The following is a 17,241-nucleotide window of genomic DNA, read 5'->3' as shown; positions in this document are numbered from 1 at the left end:
ATAACAGGGAAAAAGAGAGTTCCTGGAAACAGCAACAGAATCTATTGGCAGTAATTCAGGCGAGAGAACAGGGCTTCTCTAACCCTAGAGGAAGGGGACGAGGAAACATGCAAGGACGGGGGTGAGGAAGAGGATTCTATAATCCGAAAGTAGGGGTGAATACAGAAAGGTTAGGATATAATCAGTGTGCAAACTGCAAACAGGAGGGACACTGGAAAAATGAATGTCCATTGAGAGGAGGACAATTTATGTCCCCAAGGAACCCTTTTGCGGGATCAGATGTAGCTAAGGCGATGGTGCTGGGAGAATATGACAACCAAAGCTGACTAGCCAGGGCAAAAAATGAGGAACCCCTTGTGAAAATACAACTGGGGGGAAAAGAAGTGAAATTTCTGGTAGATACAGGGGCTACCTATTCAGTTTTAAATGACTTACACGGGAGGCTAGGAAAGAAAACTTCACAGTTGTAGGAGCCACAGGGAAGGAGGAAACACGGCCATTCCTGCAGCCCCTAGACCTGCGATTTAGAGGGAAAGAATTGATACACTAATTTCTGTATGTACCTGAATGCCCTATTCCCCTTTTAGGACGAGATTTATTAGCTAAATTGGATGCAGTGATTATCTTTGAAAATGGTGAATTAACAATGCAAATCCCCAAATCAAAAGCAGGACAGATTTTGGTTCTCAAAGATAAGCCCATTGCTCGGATCCCAGTGGAGGTAGAGCAGGCTGTGATACCAACAGTTTGGGAAACAGAAATTCCGGGAAAATCAAAAATGGCTCAGCCAGTAATACTGGAACTGAAGGATAGAGCTAGGCCAGTAAGAGTTAAACAATATCCCCTGAAATTAGAAGCAAGATATGGGATTATAAAAACAATTGAGAAATTTTTAAAATATCAAATCTTGGAAGAATGTGAATCAGAATATAACACACCAATTTTCCCTGTGAAGAAACCAAATGGTGAGTATAGGTTAGTACAGGATGAGGGCCATAAATGAAATAAACAAAAGATATCCACCTGGTGGCAGCAAACCCTTATACATTGTTAACATCTGTGAAGGAAAAGTATAAATGGTTTACAATGATTGATTTAAAAGATGCCTTCTTCTGCATTCCTCTTGATAAAAGTAGCAGGAAACTGTTTGCATTTGAATGAGAAAACCCACAGAATGGACGAAAGACACAGCTAACATGGACCAGACTCCCACAAGGATTTAATAACAGCCCAACTCTCTTTAGGAACCAGTTAGCCAAGGAACTGGAAATACGGACTACTCAAGGAAAGGTACAGGTACCAAGATCACAATACCTCTTATTGCAATATGTAGATGACATCCTTATTGCAACAGAACAAGAGTCATTGTGCATAAAAGTAACTACTGAAATTTTGAACCAGCTAGGTCTGAATGGCTACAAGGTCTTGAAGGAAAAGGCACAAATTGCATGCACAACTGTGTTGTATTTAGGATGTGAAATTTCGCAAGGGCAGTGGAAGCTGGGGATAAATCGCATAGAGGCAATTCGTGCCATTTCAGAACCGCGGAACCTACATGAGCTAAGAACATTTTTGGGTATGGCAGGGTGGTGCAGATTGTGGATAATGGACTATGGACTCATTGCTAAACCCCTGTATGAAGCCCAAAAATCACCTGCTTTTATTTGGGATAAACCACAGAAAGAGGCCTTTAGGAAACTGAAGGAGGCGTTAATGAACTCCCCAGCATTGGGACTCCCAGATCCAACAAAAGACTTTCAGTTATTTGTCCATGAGAGACAGAGATTAGCACTGGGAGTGTTAACTCAGAAGCTTGGAAGCTGGAAAAGACCAGTGGGATATTTTTCAAAACAACTGGATCCGGTAAGTGCAGGATGGCCTTCATGTTTAAGAGCAGTAGCAGCAACTATTGTTTTGATACAAGAGGCCAGAAAACTGACTCTGGGAAAACACATTGAAGTTTTTGTGCCCCATATGGTAACAACCATTTTCGAACAGAAAGGGGGGGTATTGGTTATCCCCTAGCAGAATGATGAAATATCAAGCAATTTTGACAGAACAAGATGATGTGGGTTTCAAAACTACTAACCTGTTGAATCCAGCAGCTTTTCTAGGAACGAACCCAGACGAGGGAACTCTTGAACATAACTGCGTAGAGGTCATCGAGCATACATATGCAACCAGAACAGATTTGAAAGATGTACCTCTTGAACAACCTGATTGGGAACTTTTCACAGACGGAAGCAGCTTTGTGGAAAATGGGACACAGTATGCAGGATATGCTATAACAACATAGCAAGAGGTAATTGAAGCAAAAGCGTTATCTCCGGGGACATCAGCTCAACTGGCAGATCTGATAGCTCTTACAAGAGCGCTGGAACTGACTGATGACAAAAAGGTAAACGTGTGGACAGATTCAAAGTATGCGTTTAGTGTAGTACATATACATGGAGCATTATGGAAGGAACGAGGACTGTTATCTTCACAAGGGACTAATATAAAATATCAAAAAGAGATCCTGGAATTAATAATTCCTGTGCAAAAGCCTAAACAGGTGGCCATTATGCATTGCAAAGCGCACCAAGGAGGACCTTCAAAGATATCTGAAGGAAATACACTGGCAGACCAGACAGCTCGACAAGTAGCCCGGAAGGTATGGAACATGATGGCTTTGATACCTCTTAAGGTAAGCCCACTCCATACCTATCTCTCACAAGAACCAAATTATTCAAAAGAAGATGAGAAATTGGCAGGACTCTTAAAAGCTCAAAAGAATTCTGAAGGGTGGTACACAACGACGACTGGACAAGTAATAGTACCGCCAGCAATAATGCAGAAAATTCTACAAACTGAACATCAGAAATGTCATTGGGGTGCAGAAGCATTAGTAACCTATTTAAAACGAGGAATAATTTCCACACAGATGTTAACCATGGCAAAAACAGTAGGGTCAAAATGCGAAATTTGTTTGAAAAATAACCCAGTAGTAAGGAGACAAGTTGAGATGGGGAGAATCAGGACAGGGGTAGAACCAGGAGACTATTGGCAGGTTGACTTTGTGGAACTACCAAAGGTACAAGTATCTATTGGTGGGGGCTGACACTTTTTCTGGATGGCTGGAGGCCCTTCCCTGTCGCACCAATCAGGCAAAGGAGACAGTAAAGTGGTTGCTTAAAGAAATCATTCCACGATTTGGAGTCCCTTTAGGGATATCGTCGGATAGGGGCCCACATTTTGTTGCAGCCATAGTACAGGAAGTTAGTAAACTGTTAGGAATATCATGGAACTTACATACTCCCTGGAGACCCCAATCCAGTGGACAGGTAGAGAAAATGAATCAAACAATAAAAAGACAAATCAGTAAAATATGTCAGGAGGCCAAAATAAAATGGCCACAAGCTCTACCCATAGCTCTACTATGAATCAGAATAAAACCCAGAAGTGGAATGTCAGTAAGCCCCTATAAGATCCTCTATGGAAAACCATATGAGGCACCAGACCCCAATCCCAATACCCACATTAAAGGGAATCAGGATGTTTATAACTATGTGCTGTCTCTTGGTAGAACTTTAGCTCGACTTCAGAGCACTCTGGTGTGGAACAGACCACTATCCTTGGAAAATCCAGTACATGACATCCAACCAGGAGATCAAGTATATGTCCGAAACTGGAATGAAGAACTATTGAAAGAACGGTGTGACGGACCTTATCAAGTGCTGTTAATAACATTCACTGCAGTAAAGGTAGAAGGGGTGGATTCTTGGATACATTATACACGAGTGAAAAATGTCCCAAAGATCTGGGAAACATAGGTACTGAGTCCCACAAAACTTAAGCTGAAATGTAAGTAAGATGTCTGGGTTTGTTTATAAAACTTTGATTGTTGTCTGGTCACTGATACCATTGATTGTTGTTCCCTTTCTTGAAATTCCACAGAAAAGAGATACTTTGACACAATTTGTCGGAGAGGATGCCACTCTGATTTGCAAGTTCACTAATACCATTCCAGTAGGATTAATGCCAATACGGGTCATTTGGGAAAAGGTAAATGATCCTTCCAAAAACCCAGACCTTATCTTTGACAACAAATATAAGGCTCAATTGCAAGGTGAATGGAAGTTGAAAGGTAGAATTGAAAATAGATTCTGTGAACGAAGCCAAAATGTAGGAGAAACAGGACTAAAGCTATCAAATTTAACTTTTGAAGATCACGGCAGATACCGATGCATTGTAGAAATAAATGGAAGCGCAGATTATGCAGAAAGAACATTATTTATCAAATCTGCTATCAGCTACAATGAAATCAAAGTTACAGAAAAGAGAGTTAGAAGACAGGTAGATCCAACACAGATAGTCCAATTATATCCCAAAAATCCTGAGGAAAACTTAATGATAGGCCTATTAAGGATTTTGCAAAAATGAAAAATACAAGCAGAATAATGACATGCTTGCCGATACCAAAAGCAGCGGGAGAATCAACTGAATGGGGAATAATAACACTTCCACTTTCGGAAATTAATAAAACAATTACTTGTCAGGAGAAGGAAATAATAAATACAACAACGGTGACAGGATATTATAGAGCAGAAGAGGGTACCTTGACAACTCCCATATCAAAATCATTGTGTGAAAAGAAACTAAACTGGCAATTTACACCTTATTCAGGAGGGGTAAGAAACCCAGTAGGAAAATGTACATACAACAAAGAGATCAAAACAAATAAATAAAAGAGAAAATATGGGACTGTTAAGAAGAAAACGGGTTAAAACAAAACTGGGGTACAGTTTGGTCAATGAGCATTTTACAAAAGTTCCAATACATTGGAAACACATCTTGGTGTTTTAGATGGACAGGAAAACAAAATAACTCAGGTGACATAAATGCTTTATTATCTCAAAATAAAGTTAGCCGAGAGATTGTCAAAAATGTTCCTTGGTGGAACTGCACACAGATTTTAGACTGTGATACTGACCCTGGAGAAATTACAATACTTCCAGTAAAGATTGCTCTAATGGCCAGATGTGCGTGTCGGGGACTAAAAGTTAAAGGAAGAACGATTAATACCTGACATGGGCTGCAAATATTCTACAATTTATAGTATGGGACACTTTGTTTGGGCAACTAGTGATGGAACTTGGACTTCCCATTTAGCCATGGAAGGTCCAGTTAAAGAAATTACCTTAGGACTACCCACCCTTTGTCCAATTTGGAAAAAATCACCATTCAGAGGCAAATTAGAGACCCTACAAATTCGAATGAAAGGAGATATAAAGAATGATAGCGATGATGAAGACACTTGGCAGGAACCTTCTACAGGAGTCAAATTAGGGTGGGCTCTAGAATCCTTATTTTTTGTCCAGCTAACAACATATCGAAATAGAGAAATGGTTGATAAATTAATAGGACAAACGGAAAGGTTAGCTAGAATAATAAAAAAGGGATTCAGAGACTTAAATTTGCAATTACAAGCGACAACCAAAATGACTTTGCAGAATAGAATAGCATTAGACATGTTATTACTTAAAGAACATGGTGTCTGTGGATATTTGAAAGATAGGGTGGACCATTGTTGTGTTCACATTCCCAATGTAACTGCAGACATAGAGCACGATATTTCCCAGTTGACCAAAATTGAACAAGAAGCAGAAAAAGAAAGGAAAGAAATTGAACAAAATTGGATTGGGGCATTATTTGACAGTTTGGGCCTTCATCTTACTGGATGGATTCATTCTCTCATGCAAACTGTAATCACGATACTAATTGTGTTTTTAATGATATATCTGATGTATCTCTGCATTCGAAAGGAAATGACCCGCAATAAAGCATGGACTCATCAAATAATAGGGGCGGTGACAAGAGAGTATCCGACTTATCCAACACCCCCACCTGCATATCAGGAAACAACCACTTGAATTGAAAAGTGAAAATACTTGCTAAGATGGAAGTATTTTCAAAGGGGGGAAATATTAGAGGAGGGTGAAATTTTCTGTAACCATTCTAGCAGTGATTATATTTGAAAAGTTTGTAAATTAATAGAAAGCTTTATACATATGTTAAAATTTTGTAACTTTGCTGTTCTGTATTTTAGTTACTTTATAACTGTTCCAGTAGGTGATTGTGTTTAGAAATCATAAATCAATAGAAAAGTTTCATACACTGAATGCTGCAATTGTGTTGGTTTGTATCTAAGTTACTTTATAACTAAACGCTACAATGGTGACTTTAGGAATAGAAACAAAACCTTGTATAGTAAAAGGAGTGTAGAAAAGAATGTACTGTGAAACTTCAACTTAGCAGAACCAAAGATTAAGTAAGCCAGAACCACATACCAAGGGCAACCAAGTGAAGATAAGAGAATGCTGTGTCCGCATAATGGTTGGGATTTGTCCAAAGAACAGAAAGGTGAAAAGGACAGAGTGAGGAAGACTCCTTACTTCATCAGGACGACCACCAGACGGGGCTGCGCAAGCACAGAAGAGGCTGATGTTGTAATCTTAGCGTATAAATTGAGAATGTGATGTGACAGGGTTAGAACCAGATTTGGGTGCGTGCCCCTGGTTCTCGGCGCCTTAATAAAGCACCTCATATAACCATTCCAATGGTTATGTGTTTGTCCTGATGCTAACAATACTATCATCCAAGTTTTGCATGTACCCACCACATTTCATTCAGAAATTGTTAAAAGGATATGATGGTTGTTAAATGTCACTATAGGAACCATGACATGTTCTGCTTTTGTGACTTCAAGGAAAGTCTGAGATAACAGGCCCACACTCATGGTTTCTCCATTCTTGGTGAAGACTATTGCGTCTCTTCCCAGGCGCATTGACCCTGACTTAAACCCATTTCCATACAGTCCTACCGGAACACGGCCATTCATCACAGACTTCTCACTGAAACCAAAGCTGAAACATATGAAAACATTAGAAGAGTGTGAAAGGTCCTATAAAACTTGAAAACCCAAAAGATGCATGCAAGGCTTACCAAATTAGATTCAAGTACAAGTTAATATCTTGCTTTAGAGACAAGGAACTAGTGTACAATGACAATATACAGATAAGCAAATCCTGAAAGCCACCTTGCTAAAACCATACTGCAAGAATCCAGATAAATTTACTTTCATCTTTAAGTATGGAAGCTAAAACCATACTACAAGAATCCAGATAAATTTACTTTCATCTTTAAGTATGGAAAAGAGATATAATCCGTCTGGAATTATGCAGTAAGCATTCCTACGGGATTCTAATAGTTATCTTGTGGCTTCACAATAAATACTAAGAAGAGCCCCTAAAGCTCCCCCCTACTTGCTTGAAAATGTGCAATCTACATATCTTCCATTAGTAACTGCACGACATTTAAAGTAAAACAGGTAACTATCTACAACATGGAATTTAACAAGCAAGCTACTAATTACAGTGGCTAACAGAAAAAGAAAAGTAACAGTTTTAATTCAAACTTGCTCAAGTTTACACCCAGAGATTTATCTGCAGGCAATCCTTCATTCTAAAAGAGCAATTGAACAGCAACTTCTTTGCTAACTGTAGAAGCTGCAGAAATATAATTTCAAACCCTATAGCATATTTAAAGATAAACCACATCAATATAATTCCCTTCAGTTTTCCACAACACCTTCTATTTTCAATATTTCAGAGAGTTTGAACTTAATCTTTCTTCTTCCCCCTTCTTGCTCGCTTAACTTAAAACTAAAGCAATCAAATAAAAAATATTATGAAAAAGTTAAATTTTCCTTAGCTCCACTATAGGGCACTACAGACAGTTTACACAGTACAACCACAGCATAGAAAGTTAAATGGGAAGGATGACAGAAAGCAGAAAAGGAAATTAGGAGACAAAAGCACTGGTAAAGTTGTGAGAGAGTTTTACTAGCAACTGCCTATTCTAGAGTCTCACTTGTATAACCGCTCACCTTCAAAAATGCAAGTTTATAAACAAAATTAGTTGATTATATATGAGAAAAAGGAATAACCTTAGCAGTAACAGAACTAGGAGCTGGAATTTTCACAAGGAAATAAAAAATGCAAAAGAGGTTATCCACCTTAGCATTTTGTGCAGCTTCTCTGAGTTCATACCATTTCCATTATCAGTGAATGTCAAGCATATAGTGTCATTTATCACCGTTTTGTCTATCCATATCTGTTTAGCGCTCACATCTGGATCATAAGCATTATCTGAAGAGAAAGAAAGCAAATAAGGGTGAGATACCAAGAAGCAAAAATTAAACAGTTTAAGTGAGAACATATTTTAAAGTGTTGTAATTCCAGTGAAGGTGTCAGATAATAACTCTTCCAAAGTTACTTAAAGCCATATGCAACACCAAACGGAGCCTTATCTAGTAGGAATACATATATAATCAATCTGCCAAATGCCAGGCTTGCAACACTACCAAACAGCTATATGGAATAGCTGTCCCTAACCTCACTGTAGTGCTGTGCTTATTTGGTGAATATGGTAGCTTAATGTAGCTCCCCAATCCTGGGTCCGTGACCCAAGAGTCACATGCTAAACTAATGAAGCTCTAAAATTGCATCTATTTTCCAGCTTCACAGTTAGGTATGTAATACCGATGCAGAGATTTTGTGCTGGCACTGATACAAATTTCTCAGCTAAGTCAATGAAAATTAGTCAACTTTTACACAGAAGCAAGAAGCCATAGCTTTTAATAAAGTAAATGTTACACTAAAACTTAAGTCTCCTAAACCACTATCTTCTCTATAGATGACAACACTAAAGCAAAACATTATGATGTTTTGAGAGCTGCATCAAAACTTTGCAAACATTGCCTGGAAACAACACACAATTTCCCAGCTATTACAGATGACAGTAATACATAGGCAAAAATTTAGGTGGAGCTGAGCAGCTCAAAAATGAGAACAGAAAATGAAACCAAGAGAAGTTTCTACTTTTATTTCCTGTCTCCCAAGCAGTTGTTGCAATATTTACTTTCTCCCAGTCACACAAACATCTTTTCTGTGTGGCTTTTAGACTACAGTCCAGAATGCAGACAATGTTGTATCAGTGATATACATGGCTGCAACAACATCTTACCTGCTGCAGGCCTGGGGGCTTTTTAACTGAGAAATAGATTTGAAATACTACCACAACTTCAGATAATAAGATTTGAGATACTAAAAAAAGCAAGAAAAAAACCTGAAGCCCAACTCCCCACATCTCACACAGTTCTGTGAAATCTCGAACACTGATACCACAAGCGCAGGAGATATAGGTGAAAAAACTTGTTGCTGTACTGTTACCATGTTGCTTCCACATTAACAGAACTGTCACAAATATACATTTTGCTAGTGCAAGTTGGTCGAATTTGAGAAGTCACAACTTCTACAGAAGGTACAAAATGCTTTAGTTTAAACTTCTACTTACAGGATTTGAAAGAGCTTGCAGCACTGCTACTGCAAGTGAAATAGAAACCATGGCCCCACAAATATTTCTTGTCAGCAAAGCTAGTTTAGATTTCATCTGCCCGAACACCATTTTCTCACATCTCTTTTCCTCCCTTCCCCAGCACTGTGCTACTCATGGAATTTGCAAGGGGGAAAGCACAAGAAGGAGTAGTAGGATGTGATGGCAGAGCAGAAGGCAATGCCCCTGCCTGACTGCCTGTTTTGCAGGTTCAGCTGAGAGCCATAAATAAGCAGCTCTAGTCAACACTGCAGCCTATAAAAAGGAGTCACAGCTCAGTAGCGTGCTTTCTATAAGCATAAAGTAAAATTATATCCACAGTGAAACTGCATCATTACTGTGGATGTAAATATATTTCAGCAAATGAGGACATTTCAAGTACAACTGAATGGTTGGAAGCATTCTTCCAAGACCATGATTTATGAAGGTCTCCTGATTTGTCAGTGCACCAACTCTCTCTAGATGTCCCATTTACCCTCTTCAAAGTATTCATTAGTTTACCTATATTTAATCTGACTGAGTACTAATGGGATAAGCCAGCAATATAACCATCAAAAACTCTGGCAGTAGGGGCTAGAGCTTAAAAGGCAAATTTCAGCATATACACCATTAATGTTTTAGGCAAGTTCACATAAACTAAAATTCAGACCTCCATAACATAACAATTGGTATTACTTGGCATTTGGCTTATAGTATATCCTTTCCCAGCATGTGACAGACAGATTATAAAATTCACTTAAATCAACATGACTAACTCAAAGCCTTTACAACCAGTATGTTGCTACAATGCTTTTGAAGCTTTATTAAAGCAACACATAAAACAAACCTGAGGCAAAGGAGGAAAAGTCTAGATGCCTTGTACAGCACATCTACCATCATTCAAGCCATCCAGGGTGATAAAACAGCTGCAATGACTTAATATTGTTATTAATAACAATATCCATTGAGGGGTTAATGTTGTTACCCCCAAAACAACCAGCCCTTCCTGCAGTCACATGGTTCTGATTTCCTCCTCTGTGACAGCTCTGGCCTTATCTAGCTGAAAAATTTCTACTTTCTTCTGTTAGGTTAATTTTCAAGATTAGCAACAGCAAAATGTGCACATAGGAAGTGAAAGAATGTGCGATCAGAAGAGCTGCTCCCTTTGGCAGTAGCAAACTGCTAGATAAGCCTGGCAAGCCTTTCTAAACCACATCTTTATTCTGAGGAACCAAAAGAAGTCTGCTAATCATCCCCTAACTCAGGAAACGAGCAACCCTGAAGATATGCAGTTAACAACTATTCAAAATCAAAACCAAGATGATCAGCAGGAGCAAATAAACATATACACAGCCCTAGCTAACAGAGGACAGTTGAGACAATAACATAAGCAGAACTCTTAGGACACTGACAGACAGACCATTAAAAGGAACCACTTTAGTATAATCCTGAAGATGTTCAGCCAATAATTTGGTAATCCAAAAGAAAATTAGGATGCTTGAGGAGTATTGTGACTGTTCAAAAATTACTACTGAATGTTTTGAGGAAGCATTGAAGAAAAGGGAAAAGTCAAAGTGCATGTACAAAGAATGGTAAAATGGGTGGAAGGTTGGGGAGAAGAGGATAACACTCACTGATTGTGTGCAAGCTGGCTGCTGGTCAGTATGCTTGTATGGCTGGACTCTGTGCCACTCTGCTCTTACTGAATGCTATTTCTAATGATTATTTATGCTAGCATGAGCTCTATTCTCACTGTGTGCCTGCACACGTTTGTTCTGCTAGCAAACATCAAGCTGGACAAGTTGGAAGAAACCAGCAATTGGTGAGATCTAAGGTCTAAGCTAGAGACTGGTAAGAAGTCCAGGACACAGGTACTGGAAAGATTCCCAGGTCTTGGCAAAACACCCAGGAACACAAAAAAGAATGAGCGATAAGTGAGTGACAGTACACATACGCGCCATAACTGAACTTTAAACCCAGTTAGGCAGGAAGCAGGAATAGGGTAAAGCCATATGTGCTGTTCATGTTTCGGGCACTGCTTGTGAGTTCTTGCAAAGTTACTGGCCTGCTGTCTGTGACAATCTGTCTGTGGCCAGCTGTGTTTACAGGATGCCAGTACACATTCATCTTTGGAATGTGCACTCAGCCTTAATACTCTCTAGGCCTGAGTAGAGGAAAAAACCAGTAGATTTGCATTTGATGGCATAGCAGAGAAGCAACTCGCTTGGTCCCACAGTCTTCTATATTTGGCAATCCTTAGAAAACAACCCAGCAAATCATACAAGACACCTGCAACCGATATCAGGTAGTACATATGCTGTTCAGAAAACAGTTGCAGTGAAAATGAGTGGTTTGCATTGGACAAAGAATCACCAGAGACATTAGCAAAAGTTATTTTAATAGAAATCTGTAAGTGATTCAACAGAATTTGATGGCAAGGTTCAGTCTCCTACACACAAAAGGAAATTGTGTTAGACTTGGTAATGATTTATACAGAATCAGGCCAAAGTAATTTATACAGGATTGGACTGAAGTGAAGTGTAAAGAAACTGGGTATATGAAGGAATAAAGTAGACCCTTCCCATGAGTCACAAGGTTCAAAGATTACCCGCTTGCTTTCTAAACTCCTTACAAAGAAGTCCAGGTGCATCTGTACTCAATCCTAGTTCCAGGCTTTGTCAACAGTTTATGCCTAGGTACAACATGCTGTATGTGGGTCTAGCAGGAGTCTAGATTTTGTTCACAGTTCTAAGGTGAATCATAAGACTTCCAAAAATACTTTATTAGTAACTAATACACACACACAATCAAATACCTAAACCAAAACACAGAGAAAGATATATATGTATATGTACATACATATGCATGTAAATAACGTACACGTATAAAAGATCCTGTTAAAAATTCCCCTCAGATGCAGTGAAAATACTAACATCAGCTTTTTCAGCATTCCTCAGTGGGAAAAGGGTTGAGTATCAGTGAGCAGAAGTAACAGCCCTGATAAACAGTCCTCCTTGAGAGTTTACAAACTTTGAGAGGCTTCCCACTCAGGAGATACTTGGTCGCAGTCAGCTGCAATTCAGGAGAGCCCAAAGTCTCTCTCTCTCGGGTCCACTATTTATACGGTCATAAGGTGATCTGCTTTAGTCATCAATAAATTTCCATCCTGGCCTCACTTCTATATCAGTTCCACCAGTTGCACAACCCCAATAGGATATTCCAAGTTGTCAGAGAATGACTGATTATCCCAAAAGATCTCCTTGTACAATCAGGGAGTACCCAACCCCAGCCTGATCTCTATGTCCCACTCCCTGTTCTTTGCCAGGCAAACATCGTTCCTGGTACAGCCAACTCCTTGCACTTAACGGGAATTCCTGAGGAAGGAGGCGGGGGGGGGAGTGATGCACCACCACAAAGGTCAATCTGATTGTATAAAAAAAAAAACCAAACAAAAAAACCACAACCAAAAAAGTAAGATTCCAAATGGTAACAGGAGCAACTCCTCCCTCCACCTGAAGGAAAAAAGTTTTGTAACAAGAAAAAAGTATTACAATCAAGTACTGAGGCAAAATATTGATCACATACCTATAAGTTCTGCAATTGCACTGAAAGGCCAGGTGTGACTGGTAGAGTTGGTATGCAAGAACTTTGGACAAAGCTGAAATAAAGCACAAACAATGACATTAGCTTGCATTCTTCAATGATGCCAAACCAGAAGCAGTTTTTTAAATATAGTAACATTAAACAAAGCTGGTTTGTACAACAATACCTAAAGGCTGTAATTTAATTTACTTTCAGATATTGGCATTCTAACACCTTTTAAAGGGAGCATTAATATAGCTACTGAAGACAAAAAAGCACTATAAAATTCAGCAGTGTCATACTATGTTCTGAGCATGGATTATATTGTTATCCTATCAAACCATTTTTATAAAAATGTAAGGAACCATTCTAGAGGTTACATCAAAGCCTTAGCCCAAATCTAGTAATAGAAGCATACACTTATGCTGTATTAAAAATGTACTAAGATGTATAACCATCAGTATTAAACCTTACCTGAAAGGTAAGCAGCACCTAACATACTCAAGTGTCTTACTGTCCGATGTCATTGCTCCTTTTACGCATGTTGATCAAATTCACCTGCCAGACTCTCCCAAGTAGTGGTTTGTATTTTTAGCAATTCGATCTCATATATTTTATCCTCACTTACGATATGTAACCAGAGGAATGTAGCCACTATTAGGATTAGACAGGGATATGCAAATAAAGTACCTATTTATGGGATGTATTCAGTGACAAAAAGTATTTTCGAGTGACTTACAAAAGTCTGGGTTCACGTATATTCACCTAGATCAAAATACTAGGAAAACCAGAACTAAATATCCATATAAAAGTTAACTATTTGTCAATGCAATGTCTGCAGAAATGTACCTATTAAACCAGATACAGTTGGCATTCACATTACCACTGAGGTTATCTGTAATTATACTTTTACAAGGCCTTTAACACAACCCGCTGCACATATATGCTTAAGCCTCACTGGCATAATTATGTTGATGGTGTAAAAAGTGGTGCCTACGAATACATAACACTGGAAATAGTCCTTGTACAGTGCAGTTACTCCAAAAAACATAATAATCCATACAATATATATAAAATTGAAAAACACTTGAAAATAGCACGTACGTACCCATATTTCATAAATTTTACAGAACTACTACACTGACAAACATTTATGTAGTTAGTAAAGTCTAAATTAAAGCAAGTAACCACTTCAAGTTCATGTAGCAGCGAAAATGGATAATGCTGCAAGCAAGTTCTAGAGCCCTGAGTCAGGTACTGGAGCAGGAATAAGGCAACAGCCTTAGTTTTCATCAACATAAGTTACCACTAAATCTCACCTCTATTCTAAGGTTGTAAGAGCACAGGACACACTTTCAGACTGCAACTTAATCCCTGCATTTCTCCAATGAGCTAGAGTACAAGTACGGACAGACATCACATTCTTCATTGCCATCTGTGCTTTAAAACTCAAGTTCCATAAAGCTAAGGCCCTTTCAAATGCTTAACAGATACGTACAAATAATTTAGAATCCAGGAAGAAAATTATATCAAGTCTGTAATGGAAATCTCACATATGCCATGGCATGTTGTTAAAATGACCTTTAATTTTCTTCCTCTGCCATACAGTAACTCAGTAGATATAAAGATCTCTGTACCATTCTCTTCATTTCAACCTTTAACAGCGCTGGCAGCAGTTGTTGCTTTGCTTTCTAAGCTTCATGATCAGAACACACAAGAAACAACTGAGGATTTTTCCACCTGAAATTCCTTCTCATCAAAACATAAAACCTAACACTAAAACAACCTCAACAGCACACAAATGGACATTGAAACATTCAGCATCAACTCAACTTGCTGCTAAAGCATTTCTCTGCTACTAGCCAGTGAAAAAATCCAACCATACACAAGGTAGACTTCAACCTCTGGAGTTAATCGTTGGCATTGAAGCCTCAGCAATATGGACTTGGTGAAAAGTCCTGACTGTAGTTTTGATAAAGGCATAAACTCACAGTTGCAAGCCTCTCCTGGTCAGCAGGCAATGCTGATGTAGGAAGGAATCTCAGTTTCATCAACACTGACATAATCACAAATAAGTGTCCTTGTTTTCTGTGAAGCAAAAAGCATGCATGTCCATGGCAAAAAAATCTTAATGTGTTGTCTGTGTAATGCAAAGCTTCTCCATCTGTCCTTTCACTGCTGCATACCACTAATAAACCTCAAAAAAACCCCAGCACCTTAAAGAAACAGCATCTTCTATAAACAAACACCAGAATCATTCTGATCTTCTCTGGATCACTGTTTCAAGCAGTAAAGCTTTGAGAAAGCCTTGAAGGTAGTACACAGAACTGGGAACTTATCAACACGTGTAAGAAATGGGAAGACTGGGGTTGAAACATGGGAACTGTAATAAACTGCCTCTAATATCCATTTCCCCCTCCTCCCCTCAGCAAAAGGTGACCAACTATCCCACAGAGTAGTTCACAGGAAAGTACCTCAGAGCACCTTTTGTTCATGTAAAGCACAAAAACAAGGGCACACAAGAAAGTCAAATTAAAAATCCCCAGAGAATAGTGGTTTAAGGCCATTATCATTTTAGTCTGCTTCAGAACATATCCAGCTACCAGCAACAACTCACCATTTCCTGATGAATTCACCAGGAAATACTTAATCCCATTTTGTTTCCTTATACTTCATTCAAAGCACCACTTTAATTAGCTCACGAATAATTGGAGTTCAGTAAGTATAGTAAGAAAGAGTTAGTTCCCTGGTGAACACTCACTTTTAGCTACGTTAGGATGACTGTGCCTAATATATTTTGTGACTAAGTGAGTTTTGTTAGTGGTTTCACTTTCCCTCCTGAGTCCAAATGCAGCCAAATTCCTTTTGGAGACACAACCTCTCCCTCCTTCAAACTGCATATACAGCGCATATTATAAGCTGCACTAAGAGGAGCATCTCCTACAATTAAGACCAGCAAGTATTTAAGAATAGAACAGCTTAACTCTCAAAAACAACAAGCAGTGTTGAGAATTATAGCTTTCCAAGAAAAACGGAGCTCTTCCATCCCTGGCAGATGATAAGGCATGCACAGATCGAATTACCACTGAAAAATACATCTTATGAAAGCATTTCACAACTTCTTGGGGAACAACCCCACTGACACTTTCTTCCTCTCCCTCCCAATTATGCAGTTTGATTACATGACTGCGTGATAACCCCATCAGGGAGCTGATCCAAATTAAAACCCATTTTTAAATTCTTATTTTTAACCTGGATCACCTCCCTGATCTGTCTCATCATACAGCTGAGCAAAAGTGAGATAATGCCAGCGTGGGAACGGGTTACCAGGCCTGCTCACACTGCTTGCGTTGTTTATACATACTTCTGAAACTAATGAAAATATTCTGGGGAAACCCAACCTATTTCCAAAGGACAGAAGCCGACAGAAGAGACTGTGACCATCAGCTCTCTACTGCTCCTTAGAAAACAGAGCCTTTTACATCGTAGGACACAACCTGTTAAAAAGCTGTATTATCTGCTTCCCTACAGCAGGCCACGAAATCCCGCCCCCAATACCCGAGCCAACCTACCCGCGTAAGAGAACTTCCCCGCCCGCTCAGCCTGAGCTAACCCAGCCGAGTTTGTGCCGCGACGGAAGGCGAGCAGCCCGCCGGCCTGTCCTCCCGCCCGGCCAGTGCTGCTACCCGCGGCTTCACTCGCCAGTGCAGTGCCCGGGGCTGGGTAAGGAGCTGCCGGGAGCGGCACACGGCGAGAAGGAAGGTGCTGGCTTATTTTAGGCGGAACCCGCTCTTCCCGACACTTGGCCGGCAACTTTTTACCCCCCGGAGAGGCCGAGGCGCCACTCCCAACCCGGGCGGACTCCGCTCCCTGCTTTCCCTGGGGGGAAACGAGGAGCTGTTTCCCAGCAGCGGCAACCGCCGCAGCGGCACGGCAGCCCCCTCCCCCCCAAAGCGGCCTTCCCCCAGCCCGCCCCTCAGCCACCGCGCGCCTCGCGCCGACCCCCGCGCTGACGGCGGCCGAGAGGAAGAGAGCCCGCCCGCTGAGGTGCCCGTCAACCCACACGGGCTGAGCGCCTCTCGCCCCGCACCACTCACCGCGCTGAAGCGGATGCCGCCCTGTGTTTTCGCCGCCATCTTTTGTGCCACAGCGAGAGCCGGGGCGGGCGGGAGACCCTGTAGCCCGCACTTCCGCCTCGCCCCCTCCACTCACACTTCCGGCACCGAACGCGCCCTCTCGAGGGGA

The 17,241-nt window shown here is 40.2% G+C and overlaps 1 protein-coding gene across 3 annotated transcripts in view; it reads right to left on the bottom strand.

Moving 5' to 3' along the window:
- The window catches only part of MORC3 (MORC family CW-type zinc finger 3), a 37,900-nt gene extending 20,659 nt beyond the window's left edge, over positions 1-17,241 (bottom strand). For 2 of the 3 annotated variants that reach the window (XM_080613032.1, XM_080613033.1), the window contains exons 1-4: positions 17,094-17,241; positions 13,000-13,072; positions 8,057-8,189; positions 6,692-6,905 (exon numbers count right to left, since the gene is read on the bottom strand). In XM_080613032.1, coding sequence (XP_080469158.1) covers positions 6,692-6,905; positions 8,057-8,189; positions 13,000-13,072; positions 17,094-17,132 — 459 coding nt within the window. In that variant the 5' untranslated portion in view covers positions 17,133-17,241. Of the gene's footprint in view, positions 1-6,691; positions 6,906-8,056; positions 8,190-12,999; positions 13,073-17,093 lie in introns of those variants that run through there. The other variant, XM_080613034.1, reaches the window with a different exon arrangement.

This window comes from Psittacula echo, assembly GCF_963264785.1.
Source record: "Psittacula echo genome assembly, chromosome: 3".
NCBI classification, from domain to species: Eukaryota; Metazoa; Chordata; class Aves; order Psittaciformes; family Psittacidae; genus Psittacula; species Psittacula echo.
The sequence above is the reverse complement of the archived record's forward strand: the minus strand, read 5'-3'. Positions and strand labels throughout refer to the sequence as shown.